Raw genomic sequence first — 26397 nt, 5'->3', positions numbered from 1 at the left:
GTCCTTCATTTGTATTTTGTTCTGTCTCTATCCACACAGACTTGTTTCTCACTCCAGATAACTAATGATTATGTTAAGAGACCACCATAGCACCAGTCAAAAAGGCTTTTACAAAACACCTTCTATCAGTTTGAGACAATGCCCCATGCTTAATACTCCTTCTGTAGTATTTGAGCCAAGTGTCTATTCCACATTTTGACATTCAACTCCAAACCAAATACAGTTCCGCGAGTAGGATTATCAAACTGCTAACTAGGATCCATTTTAGAGTATAAGTTCCTGTATGAACTACATAGTTCTAGCCAGTCAATTTATATTTATTTGTCAAGAACTCTGCTTTATAAAAAGCCTTGAAACTCACAAAACACTGTTTCCTAGAGGCCAAGCACAAACATTCCTTCTCTCACTAAAAAACAGAAGTGCAATTTCAGCATCTCCACAGATTTAAAAAATAATTTGGCAGTAAAGCAGTAAGTTAGTATGGATGCATATTATTTACATCAGCTGATCTGTATGTCTTATAATAATGTTTTATACCACTTGCCGTAATTGTTGAAAAAACCTCATTGCTCAGATAACCAGAACAGCTTTTCCCTGAAGAGCAGACTGGGCCACAGTGAACCCCAAGCACTCATCTCTGCCTTGCTGGTATATTTATCAGGTCTTCCCTACAGCCTTCCTCACTGCACACATACTGAATGCATCTCAGCAGTCATCACCCTTCTTCTCTGCATTTGCTATGATTCAGATTGAATTTCCTTACAGTAGCATGACCAACCCATAGAGGAATTATCCATCAATTTATTAACATTTATAAGACTCTCCAAGAGTCTTATTTTCCTGAATAGCTGCCACAACCTATCATGCATATAAGGAATCATTAATTAGGGTTAATTAAAATTCTCTCTTTTTCTTCTAAAGACTCACTCTACTTCAAATCTCATTTCTTGCTTTTTTTTTTAGTTCAGCTACTCTCAGCTTTCTCCTTTCATCAGTCTATCCTATTCTTTTTTCTTCGTATTCAGTAATTTCACAAAGTACTTATCACCTACACTTCTGATTTCTTGTTGCTCTTAGTTACCAGTTTTCTCTCTTCTTTCTTGCTCTTTTAGACCTAACCACTTATGTTGTTTGAATCTCACATGTCTCTAACATTGGTTTTCGTGGACAGGGTCAGTGTATCACAAGCTCACTCCAAATAATCTGATTCTTTCCAAAAACAGTTGGATACTGGTCTTCAGAAAAGTGGTATTATCTCCAGACAAAATGCAGAGTAACAAAGGCTAGTACAGGCTGAGACCTTCCCCCCACTCCTCCCTTCTTCCCGGGCTGAGCTTTGCTCCTGATATTTCTACCTCCTTCCCCCAGTAGCGCAGGAGGAAGGGAATGGGGGGGTGCAGTCAGTCCTGCCACTTCTTCCACCTTGGTGCAGGAGTGGAACTTCTGGCATTCCTCCCCTGTTCCAGCACAGTCCCCTTCTCATGGGGGACAGTCCTCCATGAACTTTCTCCAATATGAGTCACTTCCACAGCCTGCAGTGCTTCCCATGCTGCTCTGGCATGGGTCACCCCTGTATGTTCCCATCCTCCCAGTGCCAAACTACAACAGTGGGGGCTTCTTCCTCCCACGGAGTCCCGGCCTCCTTTGGGTGCAGCCACCTGCTCCAGCATGGGGTCTTCCAAAGGCTGCACATCAGCATCTGCTCCACTGTAGACCTCCACGAGTGGCAGGGGGGGCAGTCCTGATATCTCACCATGGGATACAAGGGGGCTCTGCACCAGCACACCTCCCACCCTTCCTCCCCCTTTCTTCCACTGACCTCGGTACTTGCAGAGGTGTCCTCCTCAAATCTCCCCCCTCCTCCTTCCAGGTTCCCCTTAAATATGTTATGTCAGAGGCACAGCCATCATTGCTGACTGGCTCGGCCTTGGCCAGAGGCGGGTCTGACTTGGAGCCCGGTGAGCTCAAGAAGCTTCTCACAGGCGCCACTGCTTCTCACAGGGGCCATTTGGACAATTCTCGGTAGCGATGTCCCTCTGTAGTGATGGTGGGTTTCTCTTGGCTTTTTCTTCTTTCCCCTGTGTATTGGGCTTGTGTGGCAAGGTTTTGTTAGTGTGGGGGCTACAGAGGAGGCTTCTGTGAGACTGCTAGAAGCTTCCCTTGTGTACTATAGAGCCAGTGCCAGCTGGCTCCAAGACAGACCCGCTGCTGGCCAAGGCTGAGCCCATCAGCAATGGTGGTAGTACCTCTGTGGGAAAAAACTGCTGTGCAACAGCAGCCAGAGAGAGGACTGAGAAATGTGAGAGAAACAACTCTGCAGACCGAGGTCAGGGAAGAAGGAGGGGAGGAGGTGCTTCAGGTGTCAGAGCAGAGATTCCCCTGCAGTTCATGGTGAAGACCATGGTGAGGCAGGCTGTCCCCCTGCAGCCCGTGGAGGTCCACAGTGGAGCAGATATCCAACTGCAGTCCGTGGAGGAGCCCACGCCAGAGCAGGTGGATGCACACAAAAGAAGCCGTGAACCTACGGAGAGCCCACGCTGGAGCAGGCTCCTGACAGGACCTGTGGACCCACGGACAGAGGACCCCACAGTGGAGCAGGCTTTCTGGAAGGACTTGTGATGTGGTGGGGGACACAACACTGGAGCAACTCCTGAAAGCCTGCACCCTGTGGAAGGGACCCACACTGGAGCAGTTTGTGAAGAACTGCAGCCCATGGAAAGGACCCACATTGGAGAAGTTGGTGGAGGACTGCTTCCCATGGGAGGGACCCCACACTGGAGCAGAGGAAGAGTGTGAGGAGGAAGTCGCAGAGACAAATGTGTGATGAGCAGATCACAGCTCCCACTCCCCGTCCCCCTGCACTGCTTGGAGGGATGAGGTAGAAAATTTGGGAGTGAAGTTGAGTCTGGGAAGAAGGGACAGGTGGTGGAAAGATGTCTTAATATTTGGTTTTATTTCTCATTACCCTACTCTGATTTGACTGGTAATAAATTAAACTAATTCCCCTAAGCTGAGTCTGTTTTGCCCGAGGTTGGTAACTGGTGAGCGATCTCCCTGTCCTTATCTCAACCCACAAGCCTTTCATTATATTTTCTCTCCCCTGTCCAGCTGAGGAGGGAGAGTGATAGAGCAGCTTGGTGGGCACCTGGCATCCAGCCAGGGTCAACCCACCACACTAATAGTGATATGTATCTTACCCTTGAGAATGAATTAAAAGGAAGGAGAAATGGAGGGGAAAAATAGAAACAGGTAATAGTGACAGACAAAAGACTTCATTAATATCCAACGTCTGATTTTTTTCCTTGATAAAGCACAGAAGAAATCCACATCAAAGGCAACAATGCCTGTCTTTTCAAACGTGCTGGAGGTGATATGTAAACAATCTTTACTTTTGCAAATTAAATAAACTAAAATCAATGGGGATATTCTTACGAATAACAGTTGCAGGACTGGACACATCATTAGATTATGAAATGTAGCTTTATATCAATGCAAATATAAGGGAACCTGCTTTACCTTCAGATGCCCCTGATGTGACAAAAAATACATAGCAAATAATTCTCTGTACTTTTACTATTAGAGTACAATCCCATTAGCTCCAGTGAAGAAACTCAACTTCTGGCAATGTAACTGCTACATGATGTTGATGAAAACATTATTTTATTGCCAAGAGAGGAGTGTTACAAAGTAATGATTATGAAAATATCTAAAAGAGTAAAAGTCACAACTTTCTTACCTTGAATTTTCTTGAAAACTCTTGTACTCATAAACTTTAAAAATCTGTCTGCATAAAAACTTGGTCTGTGAACTGAAACAGTGTCCTACAAGATTGAAAAAGATCTTCGTCACATTTGCCATAAGTACATCGTAAGTAAATTCTCAGGAAAGAAGATGGACACCTTAGGTAAACTATATCACACATTTCAGGCACACTCAAAACAAACGAATCTTAACAAGGTTTTCCTTTTTAAAGCTTAATTATTCAAAAACTTTTCTTTAGGTATTTCATTTATGAAATTGTGAGTTATGAATTATATAGTCATATTTTGCAAAATTTTCCTAGCATTTGAAATGCTTTTTTTCATGTTGTGTACTTTTTACAGTTACAGATTCATCAATGTCCTGCTCAGTGGCCACTGTTTTATATAAGTTATAAGGAGAAGCAGATCATTTTAGTTACTTTTTGAAAGCTCAACAAATAAAATCAGAGCGTGTATTGGGAAATGGACTAAAAGATTCAGCAACAGTCCAAACCATGTGGTGATGGTAGACTACAAATATACCAGAGCTAGCTCTTTCCTGGTCAACACAAAGTTCCATTAGCTAAAATACCAGCAGTTCAAAAAATAGTAAAATCTACTTACCCCATCATAAACAAGAGCCTTCCAAGAATGTTCCAGCTTCTTCATTAACCTAAGCATACAAAAACAAAATCAGAACTGCTTTGTAAAATTTCCACATTTGTAAGTGATTTCAGAATAGCTTATTCAATAAAAACTTGAAATTCAACTTACCTATAAGACTGAAGAATATCAATAATACCCATAAACAGAAGCAGCTTTTCTCCTTTATGGCTTTTAGCTGGAATACCTCCCATTCTGAGAGAACAACAAAAACATAGTTAGATTATCTTTTAAGATATCCTGTCATCAGTTAGCAAGTGAACTATACCCACGTGCAACCCCAAAGAAACAGGCACAACAGTAAAGCTAGATGCCACAGTGCAAAGTAAGTCAAATGTGTCACTTAGCATACAACTGGTTTTAAATAGCAAACCTAAAGTATCTGGGATCCAGTGGCAAATATCCACTGTAAACAAAGAATATTTTAGGATAACTTTTAGATATAAATGGAAATATTTAGATGATCTGAAAATTGGAAAAAAGTACACATCAGTTTATTCCTAAGAAGAATAAATAGTTTTACCTAGCTAAAGGAGAATTTTGTCACTTTATTGATCACATGTAACAAAACTGTAGAGAGCCTACACATTACTACAAGTCTGAAAAGTTGTTCGGTATATTTTTCACTAAAGTATGTGGTTTTCCAAAATTTATTTACAGATGGATTAGTGACAGAAAAAGTATTAAGCTGAGAAGCCTGAGTGCCTAGATCTCCACTTGGTTCACTGCATTTACTCAGCCATGACCTTAAAGAACAAGGTGCTCGCATCCTAAGACCCTCTCCTCGTACTCCACCATGTAGAGGAAGGGTCCACTGTTTTTAGAACCAGAAACCGAAATCCAATTTTGAGTTTGTCAGCTTCTGTTTACATTGACAGACCCACTACAAAACCAGAAGACTGAAGATGCAACACATGCAATACCTCCAAATCTTTTTTAACAGTTTGAGAAATAAATAATACAAACCTGAAACAGCTACCGAAGACACAGTTGAGAGTATATTCCCCATTCTGACACTTAAAGCACAGTAGTCCCTTCCCCTGACAAAACATGGCCTCAATCTACTCAACCTTTTCTTTTGGGGGAAGTGGGGGAGTTTTATTATTATTCTAGGCACAAATGAAACCATGTAATAACAAGTCAAGTTTAAATTAGTGTAAAAACCCGTTACCATAAACTCCAGCTCGATTAACCGGTCAGATATTCAGAAGTGTTAAGTGGTGTACAAAACTATATTCTGCCAGTTTTTCCTGGAAGCTATGACTATAAATTCAATCCAGTACATGCAGGAGTTATTGCTGTTGGGTATTCATTCTTATGCTCATGTTTGATGGCCTTACAATGAACCACAGTGGATGACTAATCTAGGGGTCTTTTTTGTAAGACCTAGGCATATTTTCATCCACCTCAGTGAGGTTTGCCACACTGCCAGTTATGACAATACAAGTGAGGAGATAGTGCAAGGGGCCAAGGAAGGACTCAACTTTTGCGGTAGGCTTTCAACAGTGGTACGACACTGCTCAGGATCTGGGCAGCACTACATTAGCTCAAGTGATGTGGGAGCCCAGAATGGGTTTCCATACATAAGAACCACAAGGACTTTCTTGGGTGACTTGTATAATCAACATAGGCTCTTAGTTAAAAACCAAAACCAAAATAAAACCAAAACCCACACCCCCAAATTTACTATCATATATTTAAAGATGTTCAATCTACTAATCAACATTTTAATTTCCTGCTCTGCAGCAAATCTTGATGGTCCATCTTTTGGGAAAAAAAAAAAAAGGCTTAATCTTTCAAATCCTGAAATGCAGTGTACTCTTGAATATTTTGCCTCTTAACAGCAAGTGGCACAGACTGAAGAAACAGAATGTACAAGCTTTAATAGTTTAATAGCAGGTTATAGCACTTACGTGTTTGTTGTCCCTGTGGTGACGGAGTCCCCTGACTTCCCAGGGCCCTGTATGGACTCCATGGCTGTGGAATAGAGAACTTTCTGCCCTCCAGGACGTTTCGCGTCTGATACACTCTGGGAACTCTCTCCCTCTTTTTCCTTCATGTTACTGTTCAGTATGTGGATTCCCAGTAGCAAACTGTAATCCATGATCTTAAAACTTTCTAGGACCTATCAACAAAGAAGAAATGGCTGTACTGAAACAAAAAAAACCTACATACAATATGAATTACACAGCAGCATTTTGAAAACCTAAGTAAAAATAGGCCTTCAAAGCACAAGTTTCTCTTATTAGGAAATGTGTGAAATTATAATTAAAAATCTTTTACTACCCCACATAAGTCAAAGTGCTAGTTATGTAATTAGCTCAATGCTTTTGTTGCCAGTGGGAAAGAAAGATGCAGAGCTGGAATGCAACCCAATGTTATATTTTAGTCAAGGAAGATATATCCAGTCAGCACCTTTTTTATTTATAGCAAATAATCAGTTAATAGTTCCACCATATACTTATGAACTACAGACATTTTTAAAGTCACCTCTAATGCATGTTCCAGACTTTTCTGACAATTTTTGCCTACACTACTCTCTCCCTCCCCTCCACCTCCTGTTTATAACTGAGAAAGTATTCTTGGAGAACTTTCCAATGTCAAAAAAAGCACTTGCTACCACCCTTCATTAACAGCTGATGGGATTCGAGTACAAAAATCATGCATCTCTCTTTATTAGGCTAAATAGGGCCTATTTAAACTGCAAAGGCATTTTTATTTCTGAAGCATGACTTAACCAGCCAGCCATTTCTTCTAGCTCTACCAACCATTTTTGCCTCTGTCAGTAAGCAAGTTCTCTTTCTTCTTTCATGCATATGTACTGTCATAAGTTTCTAGTCAGTTACAGCATTATGAAGTCTGGCATACTGCCATCAAAAGGAAATACAGTTCAAGTTAATATGTAAACGTGAACTAAAATAAGCTGTAATCACACCTAGTAGTATAACCAAACTGTTAGCAGACAGCAGCTGTGTCAAATATCTTACATAACAGCAGTGCTAAGTGGAGGGAGAAAAACTGGTAGCAAGCAGGAAGGATATGTTACTCCTCAACCTCACACAGCTCAGCAATATTTCATAATACATTTTGGCACAGAATGCCCTAAGATAACAGTGTAATTTTTGGCATGGAATCAAGAGGCAATATTACATCTTTGTACATGAACAAGAACAAAATGTGATTTTGCAGAGATGACAAATAAAGAGCAGTAACTCCAGGTATGTCATTTTGATGAAGACTATAAAAGTATAAATATTTTTACACAAAACACTGAGATGACTTGTGAACACTAAGCCACATTTTGCAAAGCCAAAATAAGGTTTGTTGGTATTCACCAGGAAAGGTCTGCAAAACTGTATGAAGAGGAGAAGGGAGTCTACTACTTAACACATCCCCAGAGATAATTTTAACTCCAATATCCAAGTATATAGGCAAAAAGGTTGGAAAGCTCTGTTCCACTCCATCTGTATTTCTTATGTACTCATTGTATTAAGTAGAAGCCAAATGTACATTACAGCTGAATTATTTTTCCATCTCTGGCATTTATCTCCTATGAGGAACATGGTGTCTCAATTTTAGCACTGTTGTAAGCATTTAAAGTGAAGAAACAAAGCATAACACACTGTAATGTAAGTGTAGAAAGGCACAGCCTGATTCTGACTTCCAGACACAAAGCAGGAGTTTAGAAGACATGGGAGGTTTGATCTTGTTCAGAGTAATCCTGCACAGAGGTAGGTTAGTTCAAATGGAACAAGAAAACGGCTGCTAATGTATGGCCTTCTGATGACAGAACTCACACAGGTTTTCAGGATGCAACAAAAAAGCACGCTCTACATTACTACACAACAAGATAATGAAATTTTATTACACATTGTGGGGGAATGTTGGTGGCTAATAACTTCCTGGTTTATGATCACGTATTGAAAAAATAGTGCAGCTAACAGGTTCAAAGGCACAGACACTTGGTGCTAAATAAATTCTAGAAATTTCTTTATTGCTTGCTTATTGCTACCCTTTACCCAGACTCTCGCAAAAAAAAATTACTATATAATGTATTAATGACAAATCTATAATTAGTGGATGTTTGCCGCCAAATAATGAAAGTTGATTCTGAGTAGGCTGAAAAAAAAGGTTCCTAATGCAGTTCATCCTCTATAAAAATACTTACCTTAGTAGTACAGTCAGCAACACTGTTTATGCAAAGCCTGATTACAGCAGCTAGTCAGGCTTGGAAAAAGCACTGCCACTTTTCTTTTACAGTTATAAACATAACTGCTGACAGCTCTGCCATCAACCTATTCTTTACCACCTTTAGAATTAGATTACATTAGACTCATTATGATTTAACTGCACTAATTACATAACTATGTCTAGGACTGGCTGTAGCCTCATGGAAGGCTGTGGTATAATATGCTGCTGCTTCTTCCACAGGGACCTCTTATGTGATAAAATTAATCTGACTGCATCAGTTCACCACTGTCACTTAAACCCATACTACTTGTATTATACAATGGACTAAAAATCTCTTTGACTATTTATGACTTTGTTCTACGATTACTGAAAAAATCATAAAAACAAGTAGCCATTTTGGTATTCCGGTTCACTATGAAATTGAAACACCTGCAATTCCAATGGATTAACTGCAGTAGATATTCTTACAACAGCACATAGCATATGGACTCTAGCCCTCAGCCCCCGGGGAACGTTATTCATGGCCCTTACTCAGAGGCAGAATCGTCCAGTCTACAAAGTGCCTTCGGGATATCGTAATACAATCTGCCCCTCTGTCTGCCTACTGGTTTGATATACAGTTCTGATTATCTCCCCTTAGAAATCTGATAACCAAACTAGCCACTCCTTATACAAATACACATCTTTTGACCAGATCTAAGCATGTTTTATTCCTGTTTGTTTCTAAGGAAAATTATGATAAGAAACAATTTACCAGAGTAACAAGGAAGAATCTCAAACATTAGCATTCAACAAAAACTTACTTCATGTCAAACTCTTTAGTCTGTACTAAGACAGAAATTTTACTTCAGTCAGTGGGATTTCCAGCTGAATATATCTGAAGGGTTCTCACATATGTATCATTGTTAATATTTAAAATATCAAATCATGATTATTTTAAAATGTGTATGTAACATTTTGGACATACAGTTGCACAAATTGATCTGGTTTGCCAAGGAAAAGTTACAAAATGCAGCACAAGTTATTTCTGAACATGCAACATCCTATGAGAACAGAAAAAAGCATAAGCCTTTTCCTGGGTTGAGGGTTGCTTGCAAGTAGCTTTGATGAATTTAGGTTGAACTGCTTTTGAGAAGGAGCAACAAGTTTTTGCTACAAAGGTGCCAAAATGAGATCCTAATCTAATGAAAAAACAATCAAAACACAGCTTCAAAGGGCTATATTCAGAGCAAAATGAGAAAGCCTTGTAAAACACCCAATGTCATCCATGTGAGAACACTAGAAATTGACATTAACTCCCAGAAATACACTTCTTTTGTAGTTAAAGTGAGAGAAATTCAATCTTTACTCATGTAACCACACTGAAATGCACCTTTCTAGCAAAACGGCACTGGGAGATTTCAGCAGGAATATTCTTATTTGATAGTACACAGCATGATTCAGTGTTTTATTTCATAATGGCAAGTAAGCATTAACTTGACATTAAATCGTTCATCTCGTTTCATGTTTATTTCACAAGCTACACAGATTCTGTCAATATGATGTTGTTACTTGGTCACCAAGTACTGCTTTCAAGGCTGGCTTTAGCTGCTCCAACAACTTCCAGATGGCAAGCATCACTCATCCCCTTCTAGCCTTAAGCACTATTTTGCTTTCAAACCACATGAAAACCCCAGTGAAATGGCATCACAAAATACGTTGTTTTGGAACATGGTAAAATAACTCCCTGAAATCAGATTTTCTTTTCTCTGAGCTAATCAGCTGTCAAAGCATTCTGTGAATCATCGTAGGCATGGTTACACTCAACTATCACAGCCAGTGACTAATAGAGCACAGCAAGTATTGCTGCCATGGAATTTCATTTTTATTTTAGATGCAGCCAGCCCAAGCTGTGTACTGTCTGACAGAGAAATCTGCATTCATATTGCTAACCATGCAAAACAGCTCAAGGCAGCAGGTCATTTTCATAAAAGGAAAACACTACTCAAAAAATACATAATTTCACAAGCTTATGAAATGCAATAACTAAAAGAATAACCATGCAAGCAAGCATTTCCTCTCCTACACGCATTTTGGAAAAGGGACATAGAAACTAACATAACAGAAAGACTGATTTTACACTGAATTAGTAATTACTCTCCAACATAAGGAGAGATATAAAAATACCACAAAATAAAGGACTATCTTGCAAAATAAGCATTTTCTAGAAACAGGTGCACAAATGTCAAATGTCTAGTGATGTGTCTGGTTTAGAAACAATCTATCCCAAGAAAACAAATCACCAACCCCTCCACAAGCATACGTGGAGCTACTACCCATCTCAACAGAATTCTTGAAACATATTGTTAACTAACACTCCTAAAAATTACACTCTGGTTTCTGATTTTCAAAGTAGAAGTAAAATGAAATTTGGAGTTTCATTTGATACTACAGGAGTGATAATATATAAAGATAAAAGAGATCTGCAGTATCTTTCCTGCCTATTTTGCTCAAACTACCATTTCTGACAAAGAGGCCCATCATCTAAGATTAGCACATTCTCCACCTCCATGCCATACCATGCCATCTATTATTTATGCCCTATGCTGCAGTTCAGAACTCCTTCAAGTTGTGCCAACACTACTGTTTGTAAGGACATGCTGCAGAATGGGTCACTGAAATTTATCTGGGGTAAAGAATAATCTGTGTAGACCCTCTGCGGTAGAAAAGACAAGAAAAGCAACAAACCACCCCCACTACTAAGGGTTTTGAAAAATCCAGTGAATAAATTTGATCATACAAGGTCTCTGTCACTGTTGCTTCAGCACAAAACAGATACGTGTTCATGCCATAACGCTTGAAACTTTTGCGGCAACTGTCTAAAATAGCAGTGGAGAAAATAATACCCAGACCTGAAGCTCAAGGGATACAACTCTCTCTGCCTTCAACTTTGGATTTCCTTGTCTTTACAGGCTTCTCTGTTAGTCAGGCCATTAATGCCACTTTTAAAATGTGATTTCCTTAGAAAAGTCCATAGTGTTCTTTGATAATATAATAAAGGAAAAATGCAGACTCTAAAAAGCCATTCAATTTGCATTAGTAAAAATATCTTGAAATTGTTTTATTGTTCTTAAAAACTGCAAGACTACAACTGGATTGTCATTGCTTCCATAATAGATATTTTACAATACAGGTATCAATATATTAATTGTTCTAATGTTAATTTACAAATAAAAAATGGGTAACCGCATACTTTTGTTTAGAACATTCCTCAACACTTGCATAAAATTCTTATAAATGTAGAGAACTATGCTTTTGGCTTTTCCAGCAACAGGATAATTTCCAACCATTGCTACTGAATGTCTGAAAAAGTAAAAAAACCCCAAACAAACAAACAAAACCAAAACAGAAACCGTAACAGTATTGCACAAACTAAATAATAATTCTGGTAAAGTGCAACTTTGGATTAAATAAACTCTATTTCCATTTAAAATTATCAGAAGGGAAATCCCATAATAAAAAAAGCTGAATTCTGTTGTTTCGTTTCTAATTTTACTTAAAAGTCTTAGCAGCAATGCATTTTGTCCCTCATGTCTTAAAAAAATTTAAGCAGTGAAAAAGAAAAAAAAACCCCATGACATGAACTCCTACTCTGACCACCAGTTCACAAACTTTAATCCTCCAGATAGTGTGAAGATACTAGCTAAATAATCCTGACAATACTCGTATGAGACATGTAATCATTCTCCTAATTTTTTAATGCAAAAATACACTCTAAAAATTAAGTGTTCTGCCACAGAGGGAACACCACTGAGTCAAACAATTTGTCAGGAAAGGTTTTGGTTTCCTCATCTGCAGCAAGACATGGCTTAAGAGGTGAAGAAGGAAACAGTAAAGACGATTTGAATCTCACTTCTTAGTAATAGATGTACTTACAGAGAGAAGAAACTTAATGAATTTGGAAGAGATATCCTCAGCAAGAAATCATGTAACATGCATACTTTGCCTGCTTGTAGGTCATCAGCACTTCAACTGACAGCTCAAAAAATACTCTTATTGAGACAGAAAATCTAATTACTTACTGCCAGATAAAATTCTCTAGTTTTACAGTCAGTTGCCTTGTCTGTTTGTATAAAACAACATTTGTTAATATAGTTTTATATGTGCCAGGTGTCATAGGATCCCTAAGGTCACCAAGTTAACTGAAAAAACTAGTTTTGAGTTTATATGCCAGCTCTTAAATATGCTTCATTAAGAAAAAAGTCATCCTTAAGTAGCAAATGAAGATCACTAGTGCTCTTTTAAACTGTGGCTCACTTTTTTCCCCACTTTTTTAAATAGGTGGGGAATACATCTTAACTTCAGTTTTCAGAACACTACGTCTTTGCAATTTGGCTGGGGAATTTTATCACAAAATGTAGGATAAATTAATACTGTTTGATTTGTTTAGATAGTTTTTTCATCTCCGATACTTATATACATGAAAAAGTGTTATGCGAGACGAATGAGAAATACTGGGAATTGACCACTGACTGACAAAAAGAGGTTATCTGAGTGAATGTAGGTAAAGATCTTACTATGTAGACATTAACAGCAAAGTAAAGAGCAAGAGGAACAATACTTGGAAATTTTTTCTCCGTTTGTCCAGTTACTAGAGCTAACTGCATTTACGTGTACTCCTCCTTTTAGTTCTTTTCAATTTTGTTTTCTCTTGGATTCAACAGCAGATGGAAAGGGAAAAAGACAACCAGGCTATTTTTAATAGAATACCCCAAATTCCTGCATATGACTAGTTGACATTTCAAGACCATACTGTATCTGTGTGAGCATGTGAAGCAAAGATTTACAAATACAGAATCCTGTGCTTATCTATCCTCCTAAAATTCATGTTTCCTGTTTAAAGTTATATTAACACGCTTTGTTAGGTAACGAGATGAGAAAGAGTAGACTAATATCTCTGTATGAACCATGACAGTGTCAGTTTTAAAAGGGACCCCTTTCTTTTTTATTTTTAATAAACATTTACCACTTCTGTACTTTTAAGGGATTACAGGGAAGATATTAAGAGTGTTTTCATAATCAAACCACTGGACCATATTCTGATGAGATGTGCTGGTGTACCTTTCCTACAATAATTTTTGACATGTACCTCTATAAAACTATCTTAATTTTAAAAATGAGATGATCAAAAGACATACTCTGTTACTTGTGTGTTTGGACTGTGAATTCCTTGTAGCATGGTGTCTTTCCCATGTTTTCTACCCAGAACAGAGGTAATCTGTATTTATTAAACTGTCTAAGAGCTCCAGTAAAGATCAAATAAATAATAATGGATGCCTAGCTTTACTTCAATTACATATCAACTATGAAAAATAGAATAATACTATTGATTAATTTCTAGCCTTTCTCGTACAAAGTTGTGCTAATGTTACTTGTATCTAATACATCATTTAGTGCCATAGCTTATCTTTTGCTCCACATAAGTATTCCTCAACACAGAAACAATTTCTTCAGGATTAGGTGTTTATAACAAAACACAACAGCAGCTAAGTTTGATGTGCAGTTTAATTTTCTGCACCTTTAAGAAAAAAAAAATCCCCCAATGCACTTTAAACTGTCTTTAATGTCTTTACTGACTTTTTTTTTTTTACTTAGTACTTGTTTATGTGCCATAAAGCTTTTAATTCTTGGTCTCATTCGTGAGCAGAACAGTTTCTGTTAATATTTACAAGATTAATTTTATTTGAAAATTGGAGAATCTGCTCTGTTCTTTAATAATTCGTAATTTTATACAATGAGCAGAGTAGCTAACAGCATGATTACTAAAACTAAATCACAGCTATTGAAACTACCTTCCAACATTCTCCGTACTTACCATTATACAAAATACAGGCCCACTGGCTTTACAGATTAAAGCACTCTGAGGTGAATAAGGCTTCAAAGCAAAGATTTTTAGGAAAGCTATTCAGGCAAGTTAAATTATTTATTTTTAGTACCGTTTGCCTGGTATTTTTAGTACCGTTTGGCTCCACCCCCACCCCCACCCACCCCAGTAACTATGATAGTGCCTGCTGGCAAAGTTAGGATAGTTATAATAAGTCTCACCAATAGTCTAGAGTTGGAAAGCTAGTTCAAATTTTCAATTATGCGCATTGTATATATGATAAACTCAGGAATATTACATCTTTAGGAACACTGTTATGTTACACTCCGTGGTTTAGCTAAGGTGCAAAAGTGTGAAATGACCTGTGAGCAGAGCTTTCAGACCCTGTCACTTTGAGTGTGAACATAAGCAGGGGATGCAGGAGCTGAAGAATGCTATCAATCTGTACCTGTCTCAAAGCAGACAATCTGCAGTGGCTACCAGCTGATGAATAGATTGCCACAAGACACTCAGCTCCATCCTCTAACCAGGTAGGTCATGCACCTCCTCATCAGAGCTGCAGGAAGGTGTGACAGGCAAGAACTGATACTCCAGCAGTAGTCCACCACTGCTGTACCTGCACCACTACCTTTCCTTGGGGAGAGAGCTGTGTGTCATCTGAGATGGGCCAGCTCAGCTAAGCAAAGAAGACACAGAATGGGGGAGGACAGACAGGCTACAAAGGAAGAATTGAGAAACATTGCCTGGACATGTAGGGATGACAATTATTGTCAAGGAAGCCAAATCTTGGATAGAGTTGAGACTTGCAAGGGATGTCAAGGGCACAAAGAAGAGCTTCTACTGCTGTACTAGTGGTAAAAGGCTGAACAAGGAAAATGTGGGCCCATTGCCGAATGGGGCAGGTGATACAGTGACAACAGACACAGATCATAGCAGGTCCCCACTGCCTTGTCATCACCAGCAAGTTCTATACTTAGTGATGGAGCTTAAGGAGGAGAGGGGCTACCAGCTGGGAATGTTTATATTAAAGAGGTAGGAAAAAACCCCATTGCTTACTGATTCTGATTGCAGGTATGAACAACGAAAGTATAATCCAAATTTAAGCAACACAGAAGAGAATGTCTTAGTCCTGAAATATTGGGAAGATCAAAAATTTCCTTTCTTTAATGAATTTTTAACTCCAGTGCCTACACTAACTTTCTCACTTCGGAGTAAAAGGAAAAAGAGATGACAAGTTTTGAAGCCCTGACAATCTCGGTCGCTTATCACTCACATTAAGTAGCCATCCAAATACCATATGGGCAGAAGAAAGCAGTGGCAAAACTGACATGCTTTTCTCCAAATGGATGGAGTATCTCTATGCTTTCTAAAGGTAGTAGTACAAGGCAGGTAGTCAGATTCAACCTCATTTGTTGAGCAAATTCAGCTACGTGAAACATAACAGTGTCTGCTCCCTTTGTTTTACAATAGACTAAAAGTTACCTGAATAGAAAAACAATTCCAGTTAATTTTTTAATATATATATAACATTCAGTGTGTATCTATATATCTACAGACACATACAGACACACACCATACTAAAGTGTATATGTATGTATTTATGTACACACACTATTTAAAGATATTTTTTTTCTTTTGTTTTAATAATATTAAGATTTAGCTGGGCCTTTAAGAACTCCAGAGTAACTTTAGAGTTGTTAATCTAAGATTACACACTGAAAAACCTGATGTTTAGCTCAGCACTCAAATAACGTTGCAAGAATTTACCTGTACTTTCAAAGAATCAGTAAGAGTCCCCTTCATATTTAACAATTAAATGATTGATTCTTGTTTTTACTTTTCAGTCCAGTTCACTCTTTTAGATTCTGTTTATTATTTTCTAATTCTAAAATAGATCCCCCCCCAGTCTTTGACAGAGTAAGTAACCTTCAACAAGTTGGGGGATGCACAAAGGGGCATCCAGTTCCCAAGATGTGACACAGTGATGCATTCTGCATTAACACACATGGCAGAAGCTCAGGAAACACTTGCTGCAACAGGCTACAGAAAGAACAATGTGTGGTGTTAGATAAATGTCTCACACTGAATATGCAGCTGAACATTAGGTCACCCAGCTTTTCACCCAGCTTTACAAACCAAGCACAAGGCATTGCAGACTTCTGTGATAATTAAACAAAAAGTACTATTCATGTGCAAAACCAACGATTTCCATCTTGTGCCACAGGTGGCAGTGAACAACAAACTCTGATGTTCAGGATTCTTCTACTATGTGATGCATTCAGTCTACCCATTCTGCTATTTTATTGTAAAACTCTTAGGATTCCCCCTGGACAAAGCCAGTCTTTCTTTCCACAAACCCCGTGAATCTTGTGAAACTCTGAGAAACCTGGATAACTCCACTTTTTCCTACTTTATATTTTCTTACCTTTGCTACAGAAAAAATTCCATTTCACAACAATTCTCCCTGTCCACAAGAGGCACTGATTTCATTCACCAAGGTCCTCTCAAAGGACAATGGCAGATATCCTTCTCCTGCCTTGAAAATGTTATGTGGACATTAAGCACTACCTTTCAGCTGAGGAAGAAATTACTTTGCTCCAGAAATAAGACTGCTGCCACTAGACACAACTCCTCCATTCAGTTTCCTAGCTCTTGTTTACTTACAAAGAGGTAGACTTACCAAAGCAGTACTGAGCTTGCAGCTCTACACACAGTTTGTCATATGTAACAATGGTACGACAGGACTATTTATTGTGCCTCAGCAAAAAAGTAATTAAAATGTCCAAATTAATGGAAAGCAAGAACAAGAATAAAAAAAGCCTTCACTGGACTACTTTCCTATATTAATCTGTATTTCCACAGATGTATCAGTGTAATCCTGGATGTACAGTCCTGCAGAAAGAGATCTAGGGGTTGTGCTCAACAAGTCAGCAGTGTTCCCCTGGCCAAAATGGCCAACAGTATCCTGGGGTGTGTTAAGCACAGTATAGCCAAGTGGTTGAACGAAGTGATTGTTCTACTATACTCAGCATTGGCGCGGCCTTGCCTCAAAGTATTGTATGCAGTTTTGTGCTTCACAATATAAGGAGGATATAAAAATATTAGAATGTGTCCAAAGGACATCAACAAGTTTGTTCAGCTTAGAGGAAAGGAGACTGAGGGGTGACCTCACTGCTGTCTACAACTTCCTCATGAGGAGGGCAGAAAGGGTGGTGCAGATCTCTGGTGCTCGGTGATAGGATGTGAGCGAATGGCTTAAAGCTGCATCAGGGATTGGGTATTAGGAAAAAGTTCTTCAGTGAGAGGGTAGTCAAGCACTGGGACAAGTTCCCCAGGTAAGTGGTGATGGCCCCAAGCCTGCTGGTGTTCAGTAAGTATTTGGACAATACTCTTACATATATGGTTTAACTTTTAGATTGCCCTGTGTGGAGTCTGGATTTGGACTCAATGACTCTCCTAGATCCCTTCCAACTCAGGATATTCCATTCTATGATCTCAGATCCCAACAGCTTAACTAAAATACTAGCTTCATCAGTGCTGTGACATCCATAGGGTTTTTTTATTAAATTGCATGGAAAAGGAACGAAGATTGAACAACATACCGAGCCACATCCCACTCTCTGTTTTGCTGAGGTAAATCTAGAACAGATGTGCACACAGAGGTTTAAATTGTCAATAATTTTTACTCACTCGACAATCCCGCTGTAGTGTTTTCATTAGTGCGCTGTGTGTTTCAGAGTCAAAATACAACCCTTCATGCATGTCTTGCAAGAAATCCAAGTCTTTGAATGTAGGGTTGGACTTCTCCCTCTCTTTTCTTGATGCTCTCCGTTTGTATGTGGAGCCTTTCAAGTCATATGTGAAATGCATTTTCAAGGCTCGTGGTAAAACGTTGTTCATTACAACAATTCTAATATTAATGCCTCCTGACTGAACGCAGTACAGTCCATAAAATTTGGGTAGAAGAGTCCTTGGATTCTGGTTCAGATTCTAAAACAAAAGAGATATTGTTATATATGTCTATTTTCAATAAACTTCCATGCGTAAGAAAGTGGGTTTTTTAATACCAAAGGACATTAACAAACATCAATAAAACTGCGCATGTTTTCTTATGCAGTACAGTTTCTTTGACCAGCTGATTTTCTTTGTGGGTCTGTATTTCAGAAGGCTAGCATCAGCACTGCCTTTTTGCCAGGAATTCATACAGGCCAAGAACAGAGCAGTAACTGCATTTATGTCGGGTTTCACTTCCTCACATCCCATGAGAGAGCAGACTATGCCAGACCTAGAAGCATTCCAAAGATTAAATTTTATTCTGACCTGAACAACCTTTGCGTTCCACCTGCTGGAAGGAGTTTGGGTCAAATATAGTTCTCATTACCTTGACTTGGATTCTGAAAAACAGAACCTCTGTCTCCATGAGGCTTTTTACATTGAGGGCTAGCGCCAAATGACAAAGTTGTCTCCACAGGAGTGTGAGCTCAGAACAGAGCCACGACTGACCATCAGAACAGAAGAGTATAAAATAATCCAAATTCCACAACAGGCAAAAGTTAAGAGGGGGTAAGAGAGGTGAGAGTGAAAATCCTCCTTCTGAATACAACTACCCTCAGTTTCTAGCATGAAAAAGCAAGAAGGGGAAAAACGACTTCAAGTCTTAATTGATTACTAAGTCACAACTTACTACTATGGGAAGAAAGTACTTTCATAGGAAATAATCACAGTGATTAAAATTTTATGCTTTGGAAACCCTTGCATACGGTAGCAGTGAGAATAAAGTTCTGAAAAACAAAGCAAAGTGGCCTTATATTTACTTGTAATAACTCAAACTTATGTTGAGCTGATTATTATTATTATAAACAACAAAAAAAGTACCTGCCGCCATTGCTCTTTTTGATGCTGTCAGTACATAACTTTTTTTAAACAAACATTGAATCCATGTTACTTTTGTGTAATAAAGACAATATTCCTCATTTTTAGTACAAGTGAGAGGGTAACTTTCCAAGTGTTTACTTATGAAAACAAAGAAAGTCAGTCACAGCTCTAATACTCTGAAGTCCTGCATACCACTCAGAAGAAGGTCTGTTCATATGTTTGAGTAGTTTTTATTTAAAAAAAAAAAATAGGAGAATTAAGTTCTACTGACTTTGGATCAATGGTTTCCCTTTACGATGACTGACACACATAAGACAATACAATCAACTTAGCATTAGCCCTCAAAAAGCTCCATTTAAAAATTAAGTTTTGAACAAATTATATGGATAAAAATATTTTTACATCATTGTTTTAATACATGAGAAATGGAAATTAGAAGTAATCCAGAAACAAAAGTGAAACTGACTGATCTAGTTTCTTTATCCACTCTGAGTGAAATGGAGAAAAAAATGGAGAAAAAAAATAATTAGAAATTTAGAAAACTTTTTTTGTTACTAGCTTATGAGAAGCAGTTTGGTATCAAAGCAGAAGATGACATTCAGCTTCATCTTGAATGCTAGAAGAACAGCAATTATTATCTTAAATATATACTCAATTTATATCTATTCTTTCTGATGGAGGTGTGGGGTACAAAGCTGAATGACAGGTAAAAATTGTCAAGAATTTTATGAAAAATATGGATAAAGCCAATGAAAGATTAAAAGGTAACAAATGAAACTGAATCTTCAGAAGTGTGACATGAAACAGGAAAAATACAGGTATAATACAGTCTTCGATTACTTACCATGTAATAACCCGGCAAGAGCTTCTGAAGAAACTCAGCCTCTTTGTGTTGAACTGTTTTGATGATGAATTCATCATCACTAGTCACAAAGAATAAGGACCCACTGGCACCTGGGTTGGATAATTCAATTAAAGGCTCACTGCAGATTGAGTACTGGAAGAAACAAAAATTGTTTTTCACTGCCATGAGTTTCAGTAACGTGTTACTCAAACAGAAATTTAATACAAAGAACTGCACAGTCAAATAGGCAAACAGAATCATGGAGCTTATTCTTTGGTCTTCAACTGCAGCAACTCTACTACTGTACAGCAAGCTGGGTCAAGGTCATTTGGCTGAAGTTTGCAGGGCAGTTACACTCCACTCTGCCCAGGACATGCTATACAACTGTGGAACAGCAGTTGGCAGTCCCACTTTACATCCCACTGCAACAACTGAACTTTCCCTGGAGTGAAGCAAGTGGTTGAGGTGGAGAGAGTTGATTCTCACACCATCAGCATTGCACATTCTTGAGTCAAAAGCCTTAAGATGACATTTTCACTGCAACTGTTCGCTTTTCACAGCCATTTATGAAACAGGTACAGACAGATGTTAGACAAACACACTGGGAGTAGAGGATTTTCACTATATAAAAATAAGAAAGTCCTCTTCTGTGATACTAGGATTGAAACCATTAGAATAATAATCTCAGTATAGTTGCTAATGTAGTTTTCTGATTGAACTAAAAACTAAATGCCAGTAAAGTAGGAAAAATTCGGTTTTAGAGGACCATTATTTTCATAGAATCAGAGAGTCATAGAACCATTCAGGTTGGAAAAGACCCTTGGGATCATCAAGTCCAACCATCAGCCCTACTCTACAAAGTTCTCCCCTACACCATATCCCCCAGCATCTCATCTAAACGACCCTTAAACACATCCAGGGATGGTGACTCCACCACCTCCCTGGGCAGCCTATTCCACTGTCTGACCACTCTTTCTGGGAAAAATTTTTTCCTAATGTCCAATCTGAACCTCCCCTGTTGCAGTTTAAAGCCATTCCCTCTTGCTCTGTCACTAATTACCTGTGAGAAGAGACCAGCACCAACCTCTCTACAATGTCCTTTCAGGTAGTTGTAGAGAGTGATGAGGTCTCCCCTCAGCCTTCTCCTCCTCAAACCAAACAGGCCCAGCTCCCTCAATCTCTCCTCATAGGATTTGTTCTCCAGGCCCTTCACCAGGATGCTTAGACAGGCTTTCTCTTCCACAGCGAGACATTAATACTTACGATCACATTAATGAGGAAAAAGACACAAAGGAGTATTCCTTACTAGTAGACTCAGATCTCACACAGAGGCTAATATACATTTATCCATAAATTCACACTTCATGCTTCATTCGAACTAAATGGAGGAGACATTAAGCTCAAAAACATGGAAAAATCTGTTTATATTAAACTCAAGAGCTTGTTTAAAATATAGTATCATTAAACTTTCATTCACACACTGTTTTCCTTTGTTATATATCATCAATTTTACACGCCTGGAGATTTACTGTACAGTCCAATATTTTAAGGCTTCAGTCTTTGAAAGAAACAAAATTACACAGGATGTGAACCATGAGTAGTGTAAGCACCAGGGTATTTTTCTTAGCAGTGCAGTATGTCTTCTGGTCTTCTCAGAACAAAAGGAATAACTGTTTCAGTAGCAAATATCTGGTTTGTTAGGTCATTGCCTGAGATGAGTTGAGCAATTCCACAAGAAAAAAGAGTTTGTTGAAACCAGCTTTCATCAAATTCAACTGGAGTCTTGCCATTGATTTCAGTGGGTAGTGATAGCAAAGAAAAGTGATACAAGAAAATCTAATGTCCTTTTGTGAGCACTTGAACAAAAGAAGCATGCGTCCTATGGACTCAAACCACTGCCTTAATGCATTTTCCACCTCCAGCTGAGACTTTTCCCATGCCTGCAATTTTTAAGAGACTTTTGCACGCTATGAAACTTTCTCTCCCTGCTTCTCCAGTTCACTCAGATCCAATTAATACAAGAGACCTTTCCTATTAATACTTTCAGTTGCAATTGTCTACACATAGAACAGCAATACTGGTCTGTAACGCTACAGACCTTCAGAACAAATCAGCAGTTGTACTGCAACCCCTGCATTTTTCTTGCCAAAACATATAAAGTTTCATGAGTAATTGTCATTGCTGTAAGCATTTGAAACCAATTACCCGAAACATTAAAGGTCTATAAAACAGTATAGCATAAGCACAAGTTATTAACCTACACCGTGTGCTCGTCATTTTACAGTTGAGTACATTCCTGTAAAACGAAAGTCAACCCACCAAGCGCTGCTATACAAAGAGCACAGCTAATTTTGACTGGACACTTCTGAAAGCCTAACTGAAACTGAAAAGTAAGAAAATTCCCAAGTCCCTGACAATTAAGTACTCTATGCTCAAGAAGTTTCCCTGTGAAATGCCAGTAATCCATGAGGTTTCCAGTGACAATTTAATTCTACCAGCTGTCAGTCTCAACTCTGTGCCCAGTGAGATCATAGAGCAGATCCTCCTGAAAACTATGCTAGGGCACATGGAAAACAAGGAGGCGACTGGTGACAGCCAACATGGCTTCACTAAGGGCAAATCGCACCTGACAAATCTGGTGGCCTTCCACAACTGGGTTACAGCACTGGTGGGTAAGGGAAGAGCAACCGATGTCATCTACCTGGACTTGTGCAAAGCATTTGACACTGTCCTGCACAACATCCTTGTCTCTAAATTGTAGAGACATGCATTTGACGGATGGATCACTCGGAGGATAAGGAACTGGCTGGGTGGTCGCACTCAAAGAGTTGCGGTCAATGGCTCAATGTCTGAGTGAAGAGCAGTGATGAGTGGCACAAATTAGGCTGGGCAGAGAAAGGATTGAAAGCAGCCCTCTGGAGAAGGACTTGGGGGTGCTTATTGACAAGAAGCTCAACATGACCCGGCAATGTGCGTTTGCAGCCCAGAAAGCCAACCATATCCTGGGCTGCATCAAAAGAAGCACAACCAGCAGCTGGAAGGAGGTGATTCTCCCCCTCTACCCTGCTTCCCATGAGACCCCACCTGGAGCACTGTGTTCAGCTCTGGGGCCCCCAAAATAAGGAAGACATGGACCTGCTCGAGCAAGTCCAGAGGAAGGCCATGAAGATGATCAGGGGGCTGGAGCACCTCTCCTATGAAGACAGGCTGAGAGAGTTGGGGTTGTTAATCTTAGAGAAGAGAAGGCTCCAGGGAGACCTTATAACAGCCTTCCAGTACCTAAAGGGGGCCTATGGGAAAGATGGGAAGGGACTCTTTATCAGGGAGTGTAGTGATAGGATGAGGGGTTTAACGGTTTTAAATTGAAAGAGGGTAGACTTAGATTAGATATATGGAAGAAATTCTTCACTATAAGGGTGGTGAGGCACTGGAACAGGTTGCCCAGAGAAGCTGTGGCTGCCCCCTCCCTGGAAGAGATAAAGGCCAGGTTGGATGGAGCTTTGAGCAACCTGACCTTGTGGAAGGTGTCCCTGCCCATGGCAGGGGGGTTGGAACTAGATGATCTTTAAGGTCCTTTCCAACCCAAACCATTCTATGATTCTATGATTTATAAAACTCCAACCCAACTGCACTTCCCTGCTACTAAAATCTATAATTCAAAGGAATTATCTATTTTCATATATAACTATTGTCATGAGGGCTAGTCCATGCATAGTACTAAAGAATTAAAACCAGACTCCCACATTCAACCTAAATAAAAGTAAAACCAGCTAAGGTTTGCTTTTAGGCTCATTGTCCAAGAAGGAAAAAAACCCCTTATAACACACTTGAACATAATAGAAGTCCGTGAAGTAATACATTAAGTAATGGTTCAGCATCATTTAATCAATTTTTTAGTCATTCAAGCTCTTTCAAATTCTTTTGGTTTTAAACAGTTATCCATAATGGAACAAAAAGATCTTAAAACTCATTCGAAAGAAGTTAACAATAAAACTCTGACATATAAAGTTGCTATTTTGTACTGGGACTCCGATTTTTTGGGTGTACTGGCATGAGACAAACTGGACATGAGGCAAATACCTAGACAACAATCCAGCTCTCTGCTTTCACACTACCCTTCCAAAAGCAAAACTACAGAATAGTGGATCCTCATCCCTGGCAGTGCACAAAGTGGTTGTACCAAGTAAAGCCCGCTTTTATGATGGCAGTAAATGCATCACTTTTTTGCCTCACGTAAACAGTTGAATACTGAAAAGGAATAAGTCTTCAAACTATAAAATACAGAGAACAAAGCTGATCCTCTAAAATGCTTCTCTTTTAGCCTGCCACCCACTTTTCTCAAGGCTAGATGAAACATTTGCGAACACTTATTTGATGAAATGAATAACTAATGCAGATAACACAGGAGCACTTTATTAGAACTGAATTGGTAGAAGTTACACAAGTACTGATTATAATAACTTCTCTAGAAACAATGACCTGAATGAGCAGTAATACTCATTACTGTAGTCAATTAACAAGGCAGGTTTTTATAGGCATCATCTCCAATATGAAGAATTAAAATTTTCATAAAACACTAAAAATATTCACTAGTTATAAGCCACTTTACACACAAAATTTACTATCCATTTGGACACGATTAAAGTGATTCTGTCACTATGAAACTAGTATACATTATAATTTGTAGGTCAAAGGAAAACTTCAAGCTCTTACCAAGTAATCATCAGGCTTGATACCAAAAAGTTCTCTGAAGTAGCGAAAGGCAAGAGGTGCATACGTCTTAAATCTGAAGTCAGGATAATGATGAGCAGGGGTGAGATTGCTCCCTTCACTGAAAACAAAAACAAAAATAAACCAAACTGAGCAATTTTTAGCTACTTCCTTCTTGTAGCTAGTTTTACTGTAAAGCTGCCTAACTCAACCATTGGCCTTCTGAGACAAGAGTCATAAATGCAGATAAACCTCCCTACCACCATTAATCAGTGTAACAGAAATGTCTGTGAGAGACAGAGTACTGCCAGCAAAATTCTCTTCTCCGCCTTAAAGGAAATTACTATTTTCACCACCCATATCCATTTGCGTAAAGACTGGGTTTAAACTAACGCTACAATTTCTGATACCCCTCCAAGGTAAGATAGTCTAATAGCTTACTGACACAGGAAGGGTCACCCCCACCTCACGTAAGGTCTTGCAAAAAGTTTGTAAGTCAACGCAGCAAACAACTTCACAGTACCTTGGCAAGCTGAACCGGTTTGCAAGGGAGTCAGACAGATACAAAGGACAGCACAGTACAGAGGGCAAAACCGTGCTGTCAGAGCAGTGGGAAGGAAGCAGGGCTGCATATGCTTTTTCATACCAGCAAACATTGATTGGCTCTGCCTTATTTATGAAACTGCATCCTCAGCATTAGTCTCTTCTGCAGGCTAACTGCTGTTATGGCATCTCTTTCTTTCTTGCTAGTACAGTCCAGAATTGGGAAGCCACTCTGGCTTTGTTGACCTTAAAGTGGTTTTCTGTTTGTCTGCCCTGTCACCTAATGTATTTTGCCCCACCTCAATATAAACCAGCACCAGCTTACAAGCACAGTTGGTTAAACAGGAACACAGGGTACAGACCCTTTGGGGAATTCTGGAAAATGGCATGCACTTATATGCAAGATACAGATTCAAACTAGAAGAGGCACAGACAAGGACTACTAGGGTCACAGCCTGGAAGACAGTCCTTCTTAAAGGGAAAAAAAAAATCATTGTAGTCTCCTTAGCTCTTCTCCTTGTTTTATATTTGCCATCTTGTCACATTTTTAGGCTGCAGTTGTATAAGTTTTGAGATGAATACTACATGATTTAAGCTAAAGGAAAAGGTCAGCAGCAAAATGCTGCCAGAAGAAAAGAAAAGATAGAAACTGCCTGTGGATTCATTTATTATGTAAACTAAAAGAAGGCTATTGAGTGGAAGAGTAAAGTTCTACACTATGATTTCAGCATAAACAAGAACAGCTTTAAGACAAAGTTTGGTCAGTCTCCAAATAATTTGATAAATAGATGAGTACAACATCCAAGACTTGACACAGTGGCTGAAATCAGCTCTCCCAGCGATGTTTTACTCATTTACCCTAACTAAATTATTCAGAAATGTAGCATGTACCTCTATGCTTGGCAATAAGAATATCCCAAGTATACAAAAAAGCAAAAAAAAGAAAAAATAAAAAAAACTAGGAATCC

At 38.9% G+C, this 26397-nt stretch overlaps 1 protein-coding gene across 7 annotated transcripts in view; it reads right to left on the bottom strand.

Annotated features, from left to right (window-relative positions):
* Positions 1 to 26397, bottom strand: part of PIP5K1B (phosphatidylinositol-4-phosphate 5-kinase type 1 beta) — a 121331-nt gene that overhangs the window by 32540 nt on the left and 62394 nt on the right. For all 7 annotated transcript variants that reach the window (XM_074812813.1, XM_074812809.1, XM_074812814.1 and 4 more), the window contains 7 exons: positions 24890 to 25007; positions 20177 to 20329; positions 18148 to 18447; positions 6317 to 6528; positions 4515 to 4598; positions 4365 to 4413; positions 3737 to 3821 (listed from right to left, as the gene is read on the bottom strand). In XM_074812813.1, the coding sequence (XP_074668914.1) occupies positions 3737 to 3821; positions 4365 to 4413; positions 4515 to 4598; positions 6317 to 6528; positions 18148 to 18447; positions 20177 to 20329; positions 24890 to 25007 (1001 nt within the window). The remainder of the gene's footprint in view (positions 1 to 3736; positions 3822 to 4364; positions 4414 to 4514; positions 4599 to 6316; positions 6529 to 18147; positions 18448 to 20176; positions 20330 to 24889; positions 25008 to 26397) is intronic.

The sequence above is a fragment of the Strix aluco genome, chromosome Z, assembly GCF_031877795.1.
Source record: "Strix aluco isolate bStrAlu1 chromosome Z, bStrAlu1.hap1, whole genome shotgun sequence".
NCBI lineage: Eukaryota > Metazoa > Chordata > Aves > Strigiformes > Strigidae > Strix > Strix aluco.
Note: the sequence above shows the minus strand (reverse complement) of the source record. Positions and strands in the feature narration are given on the sequence as shown.